The sequence below is a fragment of the Gouania willdenowi genome, chromosome 14 (assembly GCF_900634775.1).
Source record: "Gouania willdenowi chromosome 14, fGouWil2.1, whole genome shotgun sequence".
In the NCBI taxonomy this organism is placed as follows: Eukaryota; Metazoa; Chordata; class Actinopteri; order Blenniiformes; family Gobiesocidae; genus Gouania; species Gouania willdenowi.
This window is the reverse complement of record NC_041057.1, coordinates 25,557,776-25,578,566: the sequence shown is the minus strand read 5'-3', so window position 1 is coordinate 25,578,566 and position 20,791 is coordinate 25,557,776. Positions and strand designations below refer to the sequence as shown.

At 40.6% G+C, this 20,791-nt stretch overlaps 2 protein-coding genes across 6 annotated transcripts in view; one reads left to right on the top strand and one right to left on the bottom strand.

Annotated features, from left to right (window-relative positions):
- The first annotated feature begins 4,929 nt into the window (after positions 1–4,929).
- Positions 4,930–8,387, top strand: ckma (creatine kinase, muscle a). Its single transcript, XM_028465898.1, has 8 exons — positions 4,930–5,087; positions 6,157–6,364; positions 6,457–6,611; positions 6,734–6,866; positions 6,993–7,164; positions 7,439–7,562; positions 7,639–7,828; positions 7,919–8,387. The coding sequence occupies exons 2-8, from the start codon at positions 6,172–6,174 to the stop codon at positions 8,095–8,097; spliced, it is 1,146 nt and encodes a 381-aa protein (XP_028321699.1). The 5' UTR covers positions 4,930–5,087; positions 6,157–6,171; the 3' UTR covers positions 8,098–8,387.
- Positions 8,388–12,458: 4,071 nt separating this feature from the next.
- Positions 12,459–20,791, bottom strand: part of mark4a (MAP/microtubule affinity-regulating kinase 4a) — a 74,559-nt gene continuing 66,226 nt past the window's right edge. Inside the window, exons 13-18 of one of the 5 annotated variants that reach the window (XM_028465888.1) lie at positions 20,115–20,341; positions 19,311–19,414; positions 18,054–18,341; positions 16,821–16,903; positions 14,637–14,681; positions 14,208–14,400 (exon numbers count right to left, since the gene is read on the bottom strand). In XM_028465888.1, the coding sequence (XP_028321689.1) occupies positions 14,336–14,400; positions 14,637–14,681; positions 16,821–16,903; positions 18,054–18,341; positions 19,311–19,414; positions 20,115–20,341 (812 nt within the window). In that variant the 3' untranslated portion in view covers positions 14,208–14,335. Of the gene's footprint in view, positions 14,401–14,636; positions 14,682–16,820; positions 16,916–18,053; positions 18,342–19,310; positions 19,415–20,114; positions 20,342–20,791 lie in introns of all 5 variants that reach the window. The other 4 variants (XM_028465889.1, XM_028465887.1, XM_028465884.1 and 1 more) reach the window with 4 other exon arrangements.

Sequence of the window (20,791 nt, the reverse complement as noted above, 5' to 3'; positions counted from 1 at the left end):
TATTTACACTTACATTCCACCCTTTCTTGTAATGACCAAAATTTTGGAGTTCAATGTGCACAGAAAACTGACTCAGTGAAATAGAATCGGGGGCTGAGTGGGCGGGTACTGCAGACTGACTGGGTGGGGATGGATCCAAACAGGCCTGGACTAATTATAGCCTTGCCCTGACTACGATGTGTACATGTGACCCTACTACTCAGTTTTAGTGAAGTACAACTAACCTCAAACAATTTGGGAAATTTTGTAGCAACTCTACTAACCAACATCTGAGAATCGAAGAAACTATAAGACCTACATATTGTTTAATTTATATCTCTGGTAATTCCATTCAACTTCATTTATATAGTGCCAATTACAACAATAAGTTTTTTCATAGCACTTGTTACAAAATATAAAATTGTTACATGAAAAACCAACAATTATATATGAACAAGCGTCAGTGACGGCGGAGAGGAAAAACTCCCTTTTAAGAGGAAGAAACCTCAGGCAGAACCAGGTTCAGAGGTAGCAGCCATCTGCCTTGACTGGTTTGGGTTAGTGGACAGAAAGATGAGAACAGAACAAGATAGAGAGAAAGAACATCAAAGTATCCCAGAGTGGTTGAACTACATATAAGGAACCACCAACTCCTGCTTCTAGGCATCTAAAACAGAAAAAAAAGAGAGAGAAGGAAGAAGGAAAAAAGCACAGACTGCAGAAGAACATGATACAGTGTTGGCAGGTTTGCCTTTATGGCAACACCTGGTGCTAGACTACGTGTGAGTGGAATTAGAATGAGTATGTGGTGTGAATGTGTGGTGTGGAGATCAGTGTAAATGGTGTGTAAGCAGTGTGGTGGGTACTACAGGGGTCAGAAGTGGGGGATGAACTACAACATCATTACTGTGTCTGTCTGGACAGCACCTGTTGGAGGACTATCTGTAGATGTAAAGAGGGTGTGGTCAGTTGAATGGCAGATGTCAAAAGTGGGAGATGAGACTGCACCTTAACCGCAACTGTGCCTGTCTGGATATCACCCGCATCAAACCTCCACCGGTCTCTCCCCATGAAAAGGAGGGGGTGTTTGAATGTAATGTTGGTGTTCTACTCTTCATTTTAGGTTTTTAGTTCTTATTTTTAGGTTTAGGGCTTTGTCTCTAGTCGTTAGGTTTACGCTTCTACACGATGTATGCTTTTTCGAATGATTAAGTTCTCTACGTAGGTAGGCAGCCTCCTGTATTAAGACTGGGAGCTGGTTCCAAAGGCAAGGAGCCTGGTAACTGAACGTTCTGCCTCCTGTTCTACATCTAGACAATAATCATAGTTGAAGTGTTTATTGTTGAATGCAGTTTATAGTGTTGTATTATTATTAAAGCTTTAAGGTATTGAAATTATAGTAAACAATATTTTGCAATTATGATCACATAAACCAAGTAAAGAAATGCTACTTTGTCCATTAAAAGTTGATCCATATTTAAACCTGACTAAATTACTAATTAACATAGAAAAAAGCAAGTTTTGGACATTGAGGTATGATAAATGTGACACTTGTAGCAGAAGATAATAACCCCCATATTTATACACATTGAGTGCGTAGGTGTAACTTGTTTTCCTACTTTTTGACTTAAACTCATTCATTACAAGAGCTGCCTGCACTTATGCAAATTTTATGAGCTAAAATTTACAGTGTCAATATGCAATGTATGCTGCCAGTCAAAGTTTATCTATTTAATAAGTTAGATTTCACAGATTTGGAGCCACTGCCATCATTCCAGTTCCTGAGTCTGATTCACAAAGGCCCCATTTTTGCACAATATGTGTAGCATTTTAAGGGAAAAGTAGAAGATTTAATTCAATAACATATGTAAAACAGTTTATCTTAGCCAGCATCACAACATTATTCTTTCTTGAATAATGACAATATGTACAAACTGCTTCAAACATTTTCTTATATGTTCACTAAACTTATTAATGTCTGTTATTATTAAGGTCCTTTCATATTATTAGTTAAGTCACATTATCTACTAAAGGGTAGGACATTTCAAATACAAAACAATTTTCATACCCAGAAGTACTACATTATATATTATATTATTACATATAAGTTATCTACTCTTAAAAAAAAAAAAAACATCTCATTGCGTTTTTTCACTTAAAAACATTAGGTAAAGTAAATCGTTGTAATCATTGAGCTTGTTTTTTTTTTTTAACACACGATATATTCAGTGTGGCTGCAATTGTATATTTGGTGAACAATCATTGTGACAGTAGTGTAATGTTTCCAGTCCTGTTGAAGTTAATTCGCTTTGTTTGTCACTTGTCTCGTGTGATATAACTGGACGCAGCTGCTGCTTGACACTGTTCTATTCTGACACCAGTCATAGCAGCTGGCAGAGATTCCTTTAGAGGGTCAAGCTGTATATGTTTCATTAAAGTACCTCGTAACTGCAAACAATTGCTCAATTCATCTGATATATGTAGTTAAATACATAGGATAGAAAGCAACACTGAAGAGACGAGATCTTTTCAAGTTTTTTTTCTTACTTATTTTATTTTTTCTATATTTAGCTTAAAACTTGAAAAGTTCAAAGTCAAATAAAAGCATGGCTATTGTTATTTCTTTCAAAAATATCCTATCAACCTTGTAAACCAACAGCATATCATAAAATCAGTGTATTGTTGTATAGCTAATAAACAAATACCTTAAGAAATATGTGGAATTATGTACATTAATTCATCTTAAAAATGCCCCTCTTTCTAAGACCGCAGACAAGTAATCAAATATCACAGCCAATCAACTGTTCCCAACGAATTCTGCCGCAAATGTTTAAACCCGAATAATTCTTATAATCATTTCACAGTATTTTGAATGTCATTAACTCTGCAATGAGTGAAAAATGTGCAGTAATGGGGAATACACAATCAGTGACACAATGGGTATGGCTTGCTTTGTTGTAAAACAGTCAGTGCTCTTTGACCACAATTAGCAGACACATTCATCTGATCACCCACAAGCCCTGTTGCATAACTATTCCCGACCCTGACTGGGTAAAATGCCAGCAACTAGTGCTGCTCTGGCAGTTGATACAATCTCATTCTGGACATTGAAAGTGAGAACCTCTGAGGAAAAGGTCTACTGTAATGCAACAACCAAAGGTCTGCATCATGTGTAATTAATACTAACATTTGACTCTATGAGTGAAAAAGAACACCTGAAGTGATTTCAGAAATCGGCTATGATTTAGTTACCAATGTCTTTTCTGAGGAGCAACAAACAGCTGGGTTATATGAGAGGGACTGTCGTTTAAGGACAAGGCTGCAGGACACCGGAAGATGATTGGTGTTTGAATCTCTGTGCATTGGCAGCAGAAGAGAAGAACAAACTGAAGACATTCTGCATGTAAAAGCTTTCAGGTTGTATTCAGTGCTCTCTGTACAAGGTGCAGAGCATGGATTGTAATATAAGGAACCCATAAGAACAGGTGTGAGCCAGCCAAGTGTTGTGTAGACACGCATGGGGCAAGCCACAAACAGCGTTGCATGCTGGGAAGCCCCTTGCTTGCATACTGTAAGTGCTGATGGTAATTCTGCCATGGCTCCCTGGATGAATTGTCAATAAACATTTAATATTTCATGTCCACACTCATTTCCGGTTGTAATCACATTACTGAGTACCTGTTCAGGGTGTCCCCTATCATTGGGGCTCAACTCTTTCACTAAATACTGTTTCGAGATAGTCCTGACCAGGTCCGTTGGTGGCTATCACATAAAAAAGTAAAACAACAGCTGTAAGCAGTTGTAAGGGGATTGATAGTATCAAGCACTTGAGAAAATGGAGAACTTAAAGAGGCCAATGTGTAAGAGGGCATCATCTGTCTTTCTCTACTTCTCCTTAAGCAATTTATATTCCAAGTGCAGATTCATTAAGTGAAAATTAGAATAATAAGTAGATTTCAAGTGGGTAAGTCCCTATTGTTTTGTAGGGATTTCTAAAAGCTTATAAACACAGCAAGAGGAATTATGCACCAATAATAGAATGAATGAATAAATGAGGGAATAAATGAGTGAATGAATAAATACATTGGATACCCAATTGTGCGTGAGCTTCTTGTGCAGGTGGTAAAGGATTGTGTGTTGACACTTGAGACATAATCAATAATAACAAAATTTGATGAAGAGACAAATGGAACCGTGTCTTGAGCGGTGGGATATCTAAGTGCACTATAGAGAAATAACGTACATAATCCTTGATATCCAAACTCAAAACGTCTTTTTATTGGTGTAGATTTACTATATACTATATATATACTATTGTGTTGTACCTACGTACCTATGTTGCATATATAAATACAAGGGACCTGCAACCAGTGTTTAGATATTAATAATGGAAGACTACTGAACTCATCAATCATAATTATAGGACTTTAAGATGGTAATCTTCAACAACATAACAGCTTACAGTAATTCTTCAAATTCAATTTATTGGTTAAATCTCATGGTCATGATTTGCTAAAGCTTTATCTTCTGGGAAACATAATTGTAAATGTTAAATTGTCAATTGAGAAGGTTTCCCTTTCCTCTAGGTGTGTTCCTCAAAGGTCCTGTTCCAAACCTTTCTGAGCTGTGAAAGGATCCTGGAGCAACAGTCATTTGAGGGTTACCCTTCTCACCATGTGACACACAGTTGCAAGGCCAATGCTTTCAAAAGGGTTTGTGGAATGCCATCTGTCTATTGTCTGACAAAGGGAGCCATGATTCTTGTGGCATGGTGTGCAAAAGTGAAGCACAGCTTTTTTAACCACCACCGCACCCAAAGGCAACATACACCCACTCTCTAAGTGGAGCTATGTATGGATCAGGGGTGGGGGAAACAGTCCTTCTCTTGGATGGCTGGGATGAAAATGTGTCCCTTTCATAAACTGAGTGCAGAGGCTTTGGCCAATGAGCATGCACCAGGCACAAAAATAGCCAGGCCAATGACTGCAGGACATACTTGTATATAAATGGGGAGCAGGGACATGCAGAGTTGGGTGACCCCTAATTCAGCTGTGGTGAACAGGATCTGATCCCAAGGACTGTTACCTTTGTGCTTGTCTGGTGTGCAGGTAAATAAATCTCACAGTGTTGTGGTGATAAACATGGGGACTGGTTTAATGGAGCTATCCAATTTTTTTTTTAAAGCAACAGCTATGTGGCTGAATTTATTTTGTGTATGAGTGACAGTAAAGCAAGTAAAATATTATTGTGTGTTTTGGGAAACCAAATAATTTTGTTGTATCTGTGAAAAACTGGTTTAGAGTGGCTTCAGTATCCAAACTCAATACGTCTTTTTATTGATGCAGATTTAGTATACTATTGTGTTGTACCTACGTACCTATGTTGCATATATAAATACAAGGAACCTGCAACCTGTGCTTAGAGATTATTAATGGAAGACTACTGAACTCATCAATCATGATTATAGAACTTTAAGGTGTTAATCTTCAACAACATATCAGCTTACAGTAATTCTTCAGTAGGCTGGATGTAGTTTTTGGCACAGTTTGGTTAAGTTTATGTGGTAATGTAGATGGTTTCAAGGTGTTGGTGACAGTCCTAAACACAGTCATCTGAAGATTGTATGTTTACGCTAAGTGAACAATGTTGTGACCAAAAAGATTATATTCATGCATCATATCTTAGATTATGTGAACATTCTTCTTAGTAAGCACAAATCTGATTTGGTGAGAGTTGAATACAGATCAAGAATGGAAAAGTGCCTGTCAAGAAAGCATCTTAGTACTCCTGGTGTGTGTTAAATAGAAAGTTAGGTTTTTATAGGACAGAACTTATTTATTTGTCTAAGTTTGAGTCAAGGTGGAATCTAGACATATGGTTCAGTAGCTCCACAGAGGAACCAACATGTTTCCTGTCCATGTGTAGGACAAAAAGGGTATAGAGTCAGAAGTGCTGCTGCTAAAAATACCACAATGACCAGCACTCCTGTCCACACTCTATTCCAACCTGACATCTGAGATGCTACAAACTGAGTGACACGTTACCAGGATTCTTTTGCTGACGGCAGCATGGCCCTGCAGCTGTCTTGTAGAATATCACATAACTCCAAATGTTTAAGAACTTTAAGATCACCTTTACTCAACGACCTAGACCTTTCTGTTTTTTTCTTTCTTGCAGTGTTAGAAAGCAAACATGCCTTTCGGAAACACCCACAACAACTTCAAACTCAACTACAAAGTTGAGGAGGAGTACCCCAATTTATCCAAGCACAACAACCACATGGCCAAGGTTTTGACCAAGGAAATCTATGGCAAGCTGAGGGACAAGCAGACACCCAGTGGTTACACTCTGGATGATGTTATCCAGACCGGTGTTGACAACCCAGGTGAAAACACAGAAAATCATCCATATCAGACAAACTAAAGTTTGTATATTCTTCATCAGTGTTGAACTGAAAAATCTCCCATCTGTCTGCAGGTCACCCCTTCATCATGACTGTTGGCTGTGTCGCTGGTGATGAGGAGTCCTATGAAGTCTTTAAGGATCTGCTCGACCCCATCATCTCCGACCGTCATGGTGGATACAAGCCAACTGACAAGCACAAGACCGACCTGAACTTCGAAAACCTGAAGGTACTCATCAGTTTTCAACCTGCTCAAACAACTATGAGATATGTCTTATCCCAGTGACCAATAGAGAGATGGTTTATTCTACTTTGTCCAGCTGGTAGTCAATGTTTTCACTTTGTCATTAGGGTGGAGATGACCTGGACCCCAACTATGTTCTTTCTAGCCGTGTGCGTACTGGTCGCAGCATCAAGGGATTTACCCTGCCCCCCCACAATAGCCGTGGCGAGCGCCGGCTTATCGAGAAGCTGTCCGTTGAGGGTAAACAGATTTGAAGAATCCTGGCAAACCGACACAATTTACGAACAAATGGACTTTTGACCATCACAAGACTTAAGTGCTTTATGTCATGTGCTCAATATTCTAACTGTGAGCATGTCTTCATAGCTCTGACCAGCCTAGATGGTGAGTTCAAGGGAAAGTACTACCCCCTGAAGTCCATGACTGATGCTGAGCAGGAGCAGCTGATTAATGATCACTTCCTGTTTGACAAGCCTGTGTCTCCTCTGCTGACCTGTGCTGGTATGGCCCGTGACTGGCCTGATGCGAGAGGCATCTGGTGAGTGTTTACAAAAACCTTTTTCATTTTTATCCAGACTTGGTTTAACCAGGAATGCCACAATGCAATCAAGAATATTTTTTATGTGTGAACTGGTCAAGACAGGCAGACGCAGAGAAAGCATAAAACAAAATTTAAAAGATCAAAAGATACAAGTCTTTTTTGAAGAAGAAAACTTGTTCAATCAGAAGACTACACCCACAAGTTTGATTAACATAACATAAAAAATGACCAGTTTGTAGTTCCTTATACAATGACTTTTGGTTCCGTGAAGGCACAACGACAACAAAACTTTCTTGGTGTGGGTGAATGAGGAGGATCACCTGCGTGTCATTTCCATGCAGCAGGGAGGCAACATGAGGGAAGTGTTCAGACGTTTCTGCGTTGGCCTGCAGAAGGTACTCAGATCATGTCTCGAGAGGACACCATTATAGGATGTTGCAGAATTCTGCACTGACATCTTTTGTCTTTCAGATTGAGGAGATCTTCAAGAAACACAACCACGGCTTCATGTGGAACGAGCATCTGGGCTTCATCCTGACCTGCCCCTCCAACCTGGGCACTGGTTTGCGTGGTGGTGTCCATGTTAAGCTTCCCAAGCTGAGCACACATGCCAAATTTGAGGAGATTCTCACTCGGCTGCGTCTGCAGAAGCGTGGCACAGGTCTGCTAACTCTTTAGCTGAAATAACCTATAAGATGGTTACAGGTAGCAGAAAGTGTTGTTCTGAAACTATGTTTCCATCTTTCATCAGGTGGTGTGGACACTGCCTCTGTTGGGGGGGTGTTTGACATCTCCAACGCCGACCGTCTGGGCTCCTCTGAGGTGTACCAGGTCCAGTTGGTAGTTGATGGTGTCAAGTTGATGGTGGAGATGGAGAAAAAGCTAGAGAAGGGAGAGTCCATCGACAGCATGATCCCCTCCCAGAAGTAAAGAGCAGAGTACTTTAATTTTCTTGTGACCATTCATGTGCAATCGAGCCAGCTGACAACCATCTGGAGGGAACAGTTGCACACTGAGAGACTCTTAATTCTGATAACCTCTTTTACTTCCTTGTAGGATTTTATTTCTGTCCTTTATTCTTTTTCACGTTCTCCTGTGTTGGTTGGTGACATCTTGGGCTTACCTGGCAGACGTGTCCATCACCTACTTTTTGTTAAAAAAAAGTAACAACAATTAAAGCTGTTCACACCTCTCAATAAAAAAGTGCCCTATTAAAACAAGGAGTCATTTCAGTCTGTCTGACACACATCATGTGAAATCAATATATTTCACTAAGAAAAACCTGTAGGGTAGCTGTGATTGATGACAGAAACAAGACGCCAGAATGCTAAAGATGCCAACATAAGTGAATTTTATTCAACCTTCTTGTATACCACAATCACTCCATCAGTTTACAGTTTGCTTTTCATGGGAGGAGTTAAACAGCAGAATAGTATATAACTGTGTGTTCTTCAGCCTCATTTGGATAAAACATGACAGTGAATGTTAATACTGAGAGCTCTCTCAGGGCCATAATACTGTTCCATCCACCATAGCAAATCTAGACCTCAAACCTCGAGAAACTATACAAGCATTAACGTAACACTCAAATCAAAAAAAAAAAAAAAAAAAAAAAATCACATTAGAATTCACCTTAAATGAACGTTCACCCATCCAAAATTAAAAATGATCAGTTTTACACCAAACAGATTACTCCAAAAGCTCTGGCTGAGTAACTCAGCCAACCTGACTGAAATGACACAGTCAGTAACATTTCTATGGCTTGAATGCAACCCAGGGCTTTCAATGTGTTGTAGAACTTTCAGGATCAGTGATAATTCAAGTTGAAATTAAAAGCAAACTGCACACTGCTAAAGGTCCTGGTGCCGGGTCAAAAACAGAACATCCTCTACCTTCTAGTACAATGTGGTCCATCTAAAGATTTTGAGGAAATCAGACACCTCCTCGAAAAAACTTGACATATCTACGAGCTGTAACATGGATTGAGATCTCTGTATATCATTCAAGCCCTTCTGTTAGTTTGTGTGAGAGGCGAAGAGGAAGCTTCATTCAGCTGTTCATGTCTAAAAGCCTAAACATGTCTGTGTTTGGCAAGCTTCCAATCTTCTGTGTGCATTTTGTTTCCCCAAAACTCTGAAGTCATGCAGGATTGCAGGTTGGTTAAGTTCCACATTGTCACAGAAACTCCTTTAATCTAGAATAACATCCCTTGCTCTAGCTATAAATAAACCTTGAGCTCTAAGATATATACTATATTTATATATTTTATATACAGCCATTAACTGACTGATATAAATCCTGTTTTTAATGATATTATTCTAAAAAATAAATAAAGTACCTGTGCAAATATCCACAAATCCAAGTGTTTCACATTTAAGACATTGGCGCCCTCCAGTGGCTAGTTCTGGGTATCACCTATACAGTTACACTGGAAGGAGCTGATTCAAGTTAAAGCAAAGTGCATTGAGGTCTATATTACCAAAAGCTAATATACACCACAATAGGAAATGTCCAGAGGGAGAGTGTCTACATGTTGGTGTCTGCTTTCCACTCTGAGGACACAGGGTAGGTGGCTCCCATTGTCAGGCCTGATCAAAGTGCACACCCAAAGAGGACTGGGTGGGAAAGTCGATGATGATGATGATGAAAATAATTCATTGGTGTATGAAGGGAAAGGATGGCAAGGGTGGAATGCAGGCAGGGTAAAATGGAAGATGAGCAGGGGATGATGGGCTCAGTGGTTTTGGTCACTATGACCAAACTAAGAGATAGTATTAACAGTAAATCAGCGGCCAAACAACATGACCTCTGCAGCCTACAGAAATATCACAGTACGGTTTTCACTAAAAACAGGGAAGGAGAATAGAAAGTCTCCCTAATTTTTGTCTTTTAATTTTTTTGTCAGTTTTTTTTTCTTTTACATTAAATACTGTATGAAGGCGCTGGGGTAGTTCACTGTAAAGGCAACTGGACTGACAAAGAAAAAATGGTCCTCACAGCCTTAGATGGGCCCTTCTTGATGCACCGCCTGCCTGGATCCCCACAGTCATCAATAATGGACAGAGCGGTTTATCATGCACCAAGAGAAAAGGAGGATGGACATTTGGGAAGTGTCTGTTACATTTGTGTCAATGTGTAATCAGAGAGTTTTTTCTAACTTAGCTAGTCCTCCACCCCCACTCCACATACGGAGACGAGGACTGAAGGAAAGATCACATGCCATGGAACCGCACAGCTCGTTGGTTGGTTGGTCAGTGTAGAGTTCAGGCAGAGGTAACAGGTTACAGCAGGGTGTGAATCTAATGAAGATGGACACTGAATCCAGCCAATCAGAGCTCATAGGTAATTAAAAGGACAATAACAATAACAGACAGCTCCCTGTAAGACATCTAAGGTATCAAAATTAGAAAAGCCTTTGATCAGATTTTATTTGATTTAGAAAAACAGAAACTACCACAAATAAACTGTTCTCTTAAAAGTTTTTCAGGAATTTCTTTTCATCTCATCTTCATGTTTCAACTGTCAACTGCAAGTCTTTGTCAGAGGAATTCTGCTGATCACCTTTGATGTTTTCTTTGAAGTTTCACTTGACTTCCAAGTAATAGTCTTGTCTGAATTAACAAAACCTTAACATACTATTCAAGGAGAGGAAAAAGAAGCATCAAAGGTGATCAGCAGAACCCCTGCTCTGATGAAAACTGGCAGTTGACAGGTACTTTATCACAGTACAGGCTCTATGTCAAAAGACTATATCTGGACTTTATCTCTCGCAATAACATCATTTTTTTACTTACTTTATAAGTCCACCTAAAAAAATGTAAAATAGGCTCCACTTGACTGGCAAGAATGAACTGCACCACCCTGTCAAGGTGCATTTAAGGCAAAATATCTACACTGCTCAGACAAAATTAAGGGAACACCTATACAACACATCCTAGATCTCAATGAATGAAATATTCCAGTTGGAACATTTTTGGCATGCGTTTAGAACAAAATAACATGTAATAATCTATGGAAATCAAAATTGTTATCCAATGGAGACCTGGATTCTGAATCATACTCAAAAATAAGTGAAAAAAATCCAATCACAGGCTGATCCAACTTCTGTTGAAATTCCTCAAGACAAGTCAAAATTAAGCTCAGTTGTGGTTGTGTATGTGTGAGTGTGGCCATTACAACGCCTGATGAGATACCGAATGTCGCTGACGGGACAACGAATGTTCTCCTGAGCGCTCTCCTCCTAGACCTGGATCAAAGCCTCTGTCAACTCCTGGAATGTCTGTTGTGCAATGTGGAATTGGTAGATGAAATGAGACATGATGTCCCAGATTTGCTGGATTGGATTCAGGTTTGGAGATCATGGTCTAAGCATATGATATTACAATGGGTCTGAGGGTGTCATCCTGTTACCTAATGGCAGTATGGGTACCTCTAGTTATCGCATGGAGGGCGGCGGGCCACTCAAAAGAAATGCCTCCCCAGGCCGTCTCTGACCAACCGCTAAACCACTAATGCTAGAGGATGTTGTAGGTAGCAGAACATACTGCACAGCATCTCCAGAATTTGTCACATCAATCATATATGCTCAGTGCGAACCTGCTCTCATTTGTGAAGAGCACAGGATGCCAATGGAGAAGCTGCCACTCTTGGCGATCCCTGCCAAATGCCAAGCACAGGCCCCACTTGTGGACGTTGGGCCCTAATAGTCTGTTTTTTGCTGTTTGAGCAGAAACAAGCAGATTAATGGCCTGCTGCAGGTCATTTTGTAATGCTCTGGCCCTCCATGACCCTCACTAAGGAGCAGATAGCGGTTCTACTGCTGGGTTGTTGGTCTCCTACAGACCCTCCATGTCTCCTGGTATACTGGCATGTCTGCTGGTATCGCCTCAGTGTGCAGTGATGTGCCCTCCTGGATGAGCTGCACTAACTGTGGGTTGTAGACACCGCCTCAGGGGACTGGCAATACGCAAACGTGACCAAAAATCATCCAGAAAGAATAAGGACAAATAAATGGTCTGTGGTCACCACCTGCAGAACTACTCCTTTATAGTAGATGTCTTGCTAAATAATTACATAACATCATCAGGTGAAACTGATTCACAATCACTGTTGTTTCCTAACTGGACTGGTTGATCTTCCAAAAGTGCAATTGACTTAGAGTTACATTGTGTAGTTTAAAGCTGATATCCGGAGTTTCTGAAAAATCTATGTTTATGTATGATTCTTTTGAAATGCAAAACAATACCTAACTAGTATTTTACTATGGTCTACTGCAGGTGTCATTCATATACATTAAGGTATATAAGTCCCTCCTTCGTCCTATAGACCCTATACAAATGGAAAAGATTGCTGAGTGCGCCCAGCCAATAAGCTTCGACTTCCTGGAGCAAGCACTGTCAATCAAAGTGAATTTGCGTGCTGCATTAACTGTGCACTGAAACGAGGCCGTGGGTCTCTAACAGGTATCACTCTGAGCAGCAGAGCGTCATGGAGGAGTGCTCCAAAACTCCAAAGTTACCCATTCCACAATTGCCAACCTATAAGAAAAAAGACAAAAGAAAAATCTGGGTACAAAGTTTGGTACCCGGATTAAGTTTCAAAGGTGGAGGGACTTAATGCTTTTAAAAGGATTCCAAAAGGACCAGGTGTTGGCAAAATTTCTCATGGACAGGTAACAAACATGTTTTAATCAATAGTTATGGCACGCTAACAGTTATGCGTAGTAATGCGACTTTGTTATGTTTTGCAATGTGCACAAACGTGCACAAAAAAAGATGCGTAGCCTCTGGTAGATTGGCAGGGGAGGAAGTAGAGCTGTTGAGGGCGGGACATCGAGATGTTTGACTTTGGATAGAAGCTTTATGTGTTCGCCTTACTTTTCAGAGCAGTGTAAACAACCAGAACACAATGAACGCTACAATCAGAGCAACAATCATTTTACTGAAGTAAAAATAGAACCAGAATTTACTTTGTTTTATTTTACAATAAAATTAGCTTTTAGTGTAAAAAATGCATTGTTCTTAGGGATGAACTTATTCATTAAAATTAATGTAAATTTTGAAATAAATTGAATCACATATGAAACCTCAATTTTCTTGTGAGAATGGTTCTCATTTATTTAGGTGAAAAGACTTTCAGATTACTGTTTTTTGTGGCATTATCGTCTCATAGACGTCTAAACTCATGGACGTCAAGCTCATCAAATGCAGTGAAAACATCTAAAGCTCACGACCCCAGTAGCTAAGCTGTTCCAACATCTGATTGGCTTCTTTGTCTGTTCTGTTCTGGCTTCTGATTGGCTGTTCCAAGATGCCTGTCAGCCCTGCCCCCACTGACCTTAATCCAGTGCAAGCGTCACTGTAAAGAAATCACAGCAGATTTTTTGAGTTACATGTTGCAGTCTCCAGATGATGAAGCAAAGGTTTAAAGTGAATAGGAAGGGATTTTAAAAAGGAAAGGCTGGGTGGTCAGTGATGTTCCAGACAAGATGTTTCCTGTAGCGGGGAGAGTGACATTGGGTAAGAACAATAATCAGCGCAATAAATAACAAAGAGTCATTATGGCTAAGAGTAGCAATAGAAAATATTCTAATAGATTCCATGTGATCCAGCGGGTGGAGCAGCTGAGCCAGGTGTGGTGATGGAAAGTTAGGGCGTGTCTGTTTTTGTGACTTCACAGGTCAAATATGTGTGTGTGTGTGTGTGTGTGTGTGTGTGCAGGGGAGAAGTCTTGAAAGAGATACAAAGTTCATTTCAAGTCTGTTCTCTGGAGTCCAGCCCCGTCCTGTCTCACTACTCTCTTTGTATCATTGGATCTTATTCTGAGCACACATAAACACTCACACAAAAGCACACACCTTCACGTAAAACACACACATTTCTCTCATCACTTTCCATTCAAAGTTCGAGGTCCTTGGATATTTGGGTGGCGATATCTCGAAAAACTAGTGGCGCCCCCCACAGTCGTGTGTACCGCACCCCATTAGAAGTCTCGGAGGTACCCGTGGAAAGATGGCACACCTCAGCCTCGAAAGACACACGGCCCCCTGCCACGCCGTGGGTGCAGGAGAGCAGAAAAGGTCCGGCATGGTGGACATGACAGCCACATCCGAGTGCTGCTTCCCGCAGAGCCAGAACCACCTCCGCAGGGTCCCGCCGCCCAGCGCCCCTCAGATCCCAGCAACGTCCGATGGCCCGGGGCTCGGACGCTTTTTGATACCCAAGTAGATGGCAACTAAAAAAAGAAGAAAAACAGACACATTGATTCATAGAAAGTGGGTGACTGGACTTCCTCGAAGTCAAATGCCTAATCATCATCACCAGAATAAATCCTGAACTCCCAACTCGTCAAATCAAAACTGAAGAAGCTACATGTTTCGTGCAAATCATTTTCAAAGAACACCCCAAAGGAATCACAGTCGTCTTTACTCAGTAAACCACAATCACCATGACCTTTATGGATATACCAACCTTGTGATCGCAAATCTCCTGATTCCCTCAGATTCATTTGTGACCCTGCAGGAAAAATCAGCAGAGTCAGAGACGCGCACACACACACACACACACACACACACACACACACCACATACCAATCCACACTCTCAGATGAGATGGGATTCAGCAATGGGATTTACAGAATGAGAGAAAGCAAGCATTGACAAAGACAGGCATCTAATGTAAAAAAAAACAGTATGATCCTACCTTTAAATTAATGCACTCTTTTAATCCTCTCACTCAAAGCCTTGAAAGCATGCAGGTATGATGATGGTGAAAACCCTGAAACCTAATTTTTAAACTGTTTCATAACTCATTGGGAGAACATGTAAACCTTTTAACCCATAGATTACATTGCATTTCATTACCGCACCCATAAATATATATTAATATATTATTGGTTTGGTTATTGCAAGCCTTAATCACTATTTTATACAATTTTTGAATTTCTTTTGGAATCAATAAAGCACTATCTTTTCTTATTACTGTATATATATTCTTATCATATCTATCTCATCTCATCTTATCACATCTTATTAGATCTTCTTATTAGAAGTGCCAAACTTCTCCCACTTTTCATTTAGGAAATACCTTCCACCTTACGACTTCTAACCCTTTCCCCGATCCCTCCTCTGACCTGCATTGTACAAACACTGTCCCTTGACCTAACATTCCCTCTCTGCTACACACATCCCAACAAAGGAGAGCCTTACGAACACAACAGATGAAGGCAACTTTAATGAGGGTGTGTTTATGAAAGACTCACCAAAAGAGATCCATGCACACTATGACATTAATCCAGATGACTTTAAAAATGTTAAAATTATTTTTTTAAGGCAAGCATGCTTGAAACTATGGGGCGGATTCACTAAGATCTGAAATAAAGGGTATTAAAATCCCTAAATCCTTTGGTGGCACTGTTTCATTACCGGCTGTGGGGAATTCACTAAGATTGTGGCGCAAATTAGTGCACGTGTAGACGTGGTTGAGGTTCAACATGAGAGGTGAGTACATAAGAAGTTAAATTTGAGGCAGGTGGACTTCTCTGTCTGCTGCACAAACATTTAATAATGTTGAAAACTAAAAAAAGAAATAAAAGTCCTGGTGATTGAACTTCAAAAACTAATGTTATTTTCCCCCTCACATTTAATGTGGCTGCTACGTTTGTTCCTGTAACTTTGCTCTCATCAGTCCATAGAAAACAGGCAGATTTGGACAGAAACCGTCCTATTGAGCTGTTGATGCCATTGAACTGAGTTAATGCAGCAACAGAGAAATCAGTCTACAGCATTTGGAGATGATCTACTGACCATCACCCAGTAGGTCCGACCTCCTGAATAGCGCTGTGTCACCACACGCTGAGATTGAAGCCTTGTTCCATCGCTGCCTAAATTACGTAGTTGATCAGCTGATTCTGGCTTGACGCTCCTTGCCATTATTGCGACACAAGAGTTTGATGTTCAAAACATAGAGAGGTGCGTTTGGAGCAACATCCATGGATTTTTGCGCACAGTATCCTCTCCGCACTGCAGCGTGCCACCCCAGACTCCACACGGGCAGCCTCATGTTCAGCTGTTTCTCTCCCTCACACACAGTTTACTCTGCATTTTATTTCAGGGGCTGTTAATATTGACTATTGTTGTTGTTAAAATATTTTCTTATACTGAAAGATTAACTGGAGCCTTTTTTTTCACCTGCCTGTGATTTGTACTATTTTCCGGTGCATAAACAACAGTTCCAGATTTGATGAAATGCATTGCGTCCACCGTATTAATTTATTTTCATTTCCCCTTCACTTTTTTTGCTACCCTTATGTGATCTGCCTACATTATACATTCATCAGAGGGAAACGCCCTAAAATGGATGGTGGGTGCATTGTGACATGCTGAACACGCGCAGCCCTGATTCACAGGGGTTTGTATCCCTTATCAGCACATACAGTGACGTTTGCACACGTTTTAAAACTTCAAAAAAAAAAAAAAAAAAAAACTAAACCTTTAGTGAATCTGCCCCTATGTTGTATTGGACCAAGACACTTTGAAGAGGAATCACATGTCATGCAGACAAAAAGTTAAAAAAGCTTTGCAGCTCCAGTTGGAGCAAGCAGACAAATAGGGAGGCAACAGTCAGATGAGAGAAGCAAGAGACATGGGAACTTACTAACTGTTTTTGATCCTTGTGGAAGAGTACAACCCGAGACTGATTTGTTTGAGCCCTGGCGCTTGGATGGGTCAAGGTTGACCCTGATGCCATGACAGTTGGGGGGGAAAGCAGATAAAGATGGAAAAAAAGAAGGGGTAAAAGGTAAGAGCAGGGGGTTTAAGGGGAGTATAAGAGTGAATATAATTGAACCACAGGAGAGGAGGTAAGACAAAAGAATGCAGCGTGGGAGCTGATTGGCAGGGATAAAGCTGAGGTTTGATAAGATTAGACGTGTGATTATGACGATTGTGAGGGAGAGGATAATCCACAGCCAGAGAAGGGCTTGCCAAAAAAGCCTTGGCTAATTCAATGTTTAGACAAGCATGGATCTCCACTCAAAGCTATACTTGGGCTGAGAGGCAGAAGTTCACCTGTACAATTCTCCATCAGTTTGTGTTAAATATTTTTCTTTATCTTCTCACTGTAACTTCAAAATAAAGACATCACAGCTGAAATCCAAACATTAAGCCTTCCTGCTGAACTGAAGAGAAAAACACAGGAAAAAGCATACATTGCATTACTAGCTATACATAAAGATAACAAATAATGATTGTTTATTACTTACGATTGCTTAAATATATCTTTGTGATTGTATAAAAGGTTTTGACAGCTAAATTTCCAACAAATTAGTTTACAAAAATAATTTCCATCAATATTTGCAGTGCTTGACAGGATTCAATTACCAAGCAAGCCTGCATCGCTGTGCATCACATGCAGCCTTTCATAGGGACAATATTACAGAAGCCATCACTGGAGAGAACAAGAAATTGGAGGTTCATGTTTCAGACTGATAGGTTTTAGGTAAGTCAAGGCAGATTTTGAAAATTGCCACACAAAGATGTTGACATTAGGAGGTTGTAAGAATGATTACTGTTTGCCTTTGTTTTTTTTTTTTTTTTAACATGGATGGTTTTAAAAGAATATGGCACAAATTGAGTGATTACATCAAAATCATTGAACCTTCATCACTATGAGATGTCATTGCAAGTTTTGACTCTGTCTGCTGCTGGAGAACATTACGGGGAGTTTTAAGGGATACAAAGCTTGTCTGTGGCAGACAAACCTGCCTTTTTTATCCTGAAGGATGCAGAATTGGATTGTGTATTGTTCAGCTGCACCTCATCAATCACAGGCACTGTAGTCTTCCATATATTCTTATTGGCCCTGGTGTGACATGTAGTATATATTCACCTGCGAGTGAGTTTGGAGGTCAGCTTGGTGAATAAGTTGGAGGTGGCCCTGGTGCGGGCGTGGGGCAGGGGGCTGGCTTCGTGGTGGGACAGGGTGGGTGAAGTGGGCGGAGCAGAGTACACTGCTGGCCCACGATCCCTAAGCTGGCCCCCGTGAAAGGTGCTGCGAATTGTGGAGCCACGAGTCAGACGGCATCTGTCTGAAGAGGAGGAGGAGGAGGAGGCGGCTCCTGCCCCAGAAATGCTGAGGGTGGAGGGAGATCCTGCAGGCATGCGGTGGCTCAGAGAGCTGAAGAGAAGAAGAACGTTTTTATAATAACATTACTAATTTGGTTTAAAAATTGAATAAAGTATTTGAAGAAAAACATTATAATAGCAAGTAGATACTGTAAAATGACATTTTTTAAAAATTGTTAATTTCACCAAATTAAATTTTTCTGGGTTTGGATCTATAAATAACAGAGGTATAGTGCAGATGGAAAAATTCAATAAGATGTAAAGTTCAGTTCCTACAGGATGCAGGCTGAAAACATATCACGAAAGCCTGTCCATTTACCAAATGGGTGTTTTTGCACATGTGATAGTCATCACAGACACTTTAAGTATCTGCCTGTCAAGTCAAGAGTAAACATGTTGATTCTACATTACTTACTTTGTGTTACAGTGTGTGGCACAGCATGAAGAAAAACCTCACCATACTGTAGCATGGTGAAGATCAGACACTCGCCTTACCATGCAGAGCCTTTACACCACCTATGTTAATCTAAAGAATTTAATTAGATAGAATGAAACCCCTTCAACACAACCACCCTACTACCTGACGCCCAACAACAACAACAAAAAAAAAAACACTACTACTGCAATATTGGCTTGTATTCAAGTGGCACTGGATACCAGTTATTTGAAGGAAAGATAAAAGAAAATTAGTTCACATAAGTTAATCTTCACCCTATATATTTATATAGTTAGTGAATAAAGAAAGACAACATCCCTAAGATGTACAAATCAATCTTTAAATCACTAACTTGTATGAATAGTTGCCTTTTCTACGGTGCATTTAAACAAATTTAAAAAGTTTGACACATTCAACAAAGCAAACAGGTGCAACACTTGTTTGTGATGTTCATGATGTCAGCAGATTAGGATTCAGTGCTTTGCTAAATAACCAGATAACTTAGTGGACAGTGAACTTTGATAGCCCGATCCCATCCAAAGACGGGCTTGGTTTTAGGAGGGAAGACGCTCCTCCCAATGGTACCTGTTGTCTTTGCCGTTCTGCAGCAGGGAGTGTCTGTCAGTGCCTGAGCGATCAGTGCACACGTATGTATTCCGTCGTGTCATGGCGCTTCCAGGGATGTTGTTCTGTGAGGAGAATCATTTCACAAAGTGTTACCTGGTATCTGATTGGATGCTTTTTTTCGGGATTTAAAACTCTACACTTCCAGAGTAGTGCAACAGGTGTGCCACTCCAACGAGCTATGTATCCATCTTACTGATTTCTAACAGAGCTACTTTATGACAACCACAAAACTAATCCTTGTAATTACACCCTAAATATAACCAAATGATTCGAAGGGTCTTTTCATTTCTGTGGTGGGAAAACACAGCTTATCCCAAATATGCCCATTTTATCCCCAGTTCCCATTTACTCCTTTGTTTGTATTCTTTATCCTGCCAGGAGCAGCATTGTTATTCCTGCAGTGATAGCAGCAACAGGCTTTGAGATTGTGAGAGTGTGTGTGTGTGTGTGTGTGTGTGTGTGTGTGTGTGTGTGTGTGTGTGTGTGTGTGTGTGTGTGTGTGTGTGTGTGTGTGTGTGTGCGTGCGTGTGTGTGTTCCTGCCAAGTAAGAGCTCAGGTGCAAGGTTAGGTGAAGGAATCATTTTTAAATCTTTTAAAGTTAGTCTCCATGAAACTGACCACTATAAACATAGAGGGCAACTGGCTATCATGGCTATTCAAAAAGAAAACAGCTACTAACGTCAACATTACTTGAACCAGACACTTTGGTGACATCTGGTGTTTGTGTCAACGTCCCTCCTGGAAGTAGATTTGTGACTTTACCGTGGTGGCCGTCATATCTTTACGACGATCAGGGATCTCAGACTTGTTGGGGTTGTTGGCACTGCTAACCATTGGGCTGGAGGGAGGGAGGCTGTGGCTTCCCATCACGCTGCAGCTGGCCTTACGAGAGGGCATTCGACCCTCCCTCAGCTCACGCTCGCCTGTGCTGGTTGGACTCCTCTTGGGGTGCATGACGGGCATGGAAGGCCCGCCTTTGTTGTGGAGGACAGCAGAGCAGAGACACATAGGGATTCATATAAGGAATATTCTGTGGCTATGATGGGAAAGGCAAACAGAGCTGAACCGTACAGCCAGGCAGAAGAACTTCATCAGAGAGCAAAAAGCTAAACTCTGCAGACATTCAAGAACATGCTATCAAAACATCAGACTGGAAGCAACAATTAAACCAGGCATGGGACAAAGGTTCCTGCGTAATTCACAACATAAGTTGCTACTTTAAAGGGTACCTGTAGTGAAGTTTAATGGTAAGCTATATCAAAGATCATATATAATACTAGATGTTTACTCAGGTAACTTTCTACAAGTCATTGTAGAACAGTCAGGATGGAGAAAAACCTGGTTGACTTGGTTCCACAGTAAGTACACTCACTCTGCTACTCACCTGAGTCACGCAGCGTGATCTATGCCTTGTCTCATGTAAAATATGCAGCTGACTG

What these genes read in the sequence shown, in the direction of transcription:
- ckma (XM_028465898.1), top strand. Translation starts at nt 6,172, where the DNA reads ATGCCTTTCGGAAACACCCACAACAACTTCAAACTCAACTACAAAGTT. An exon ending in CGAGAAGCTGTCCGTTGAGG is followed by an intron (nt 6,867 to 6,992) that starts GTAAACAGATTT and finishes ATGTCTTCATAG; the next exon opens with CTCTGACCAGCCTAGATGGT. An exon ending in CCTGATGCGAGAGGCATCTG is followed by an intron (nt 7,165 to 7,438) that starts GTGAGTGTTTAC and finishes GGTTCCGTGAAG; the next exon opens with GCACAACGACAACAAAACTT.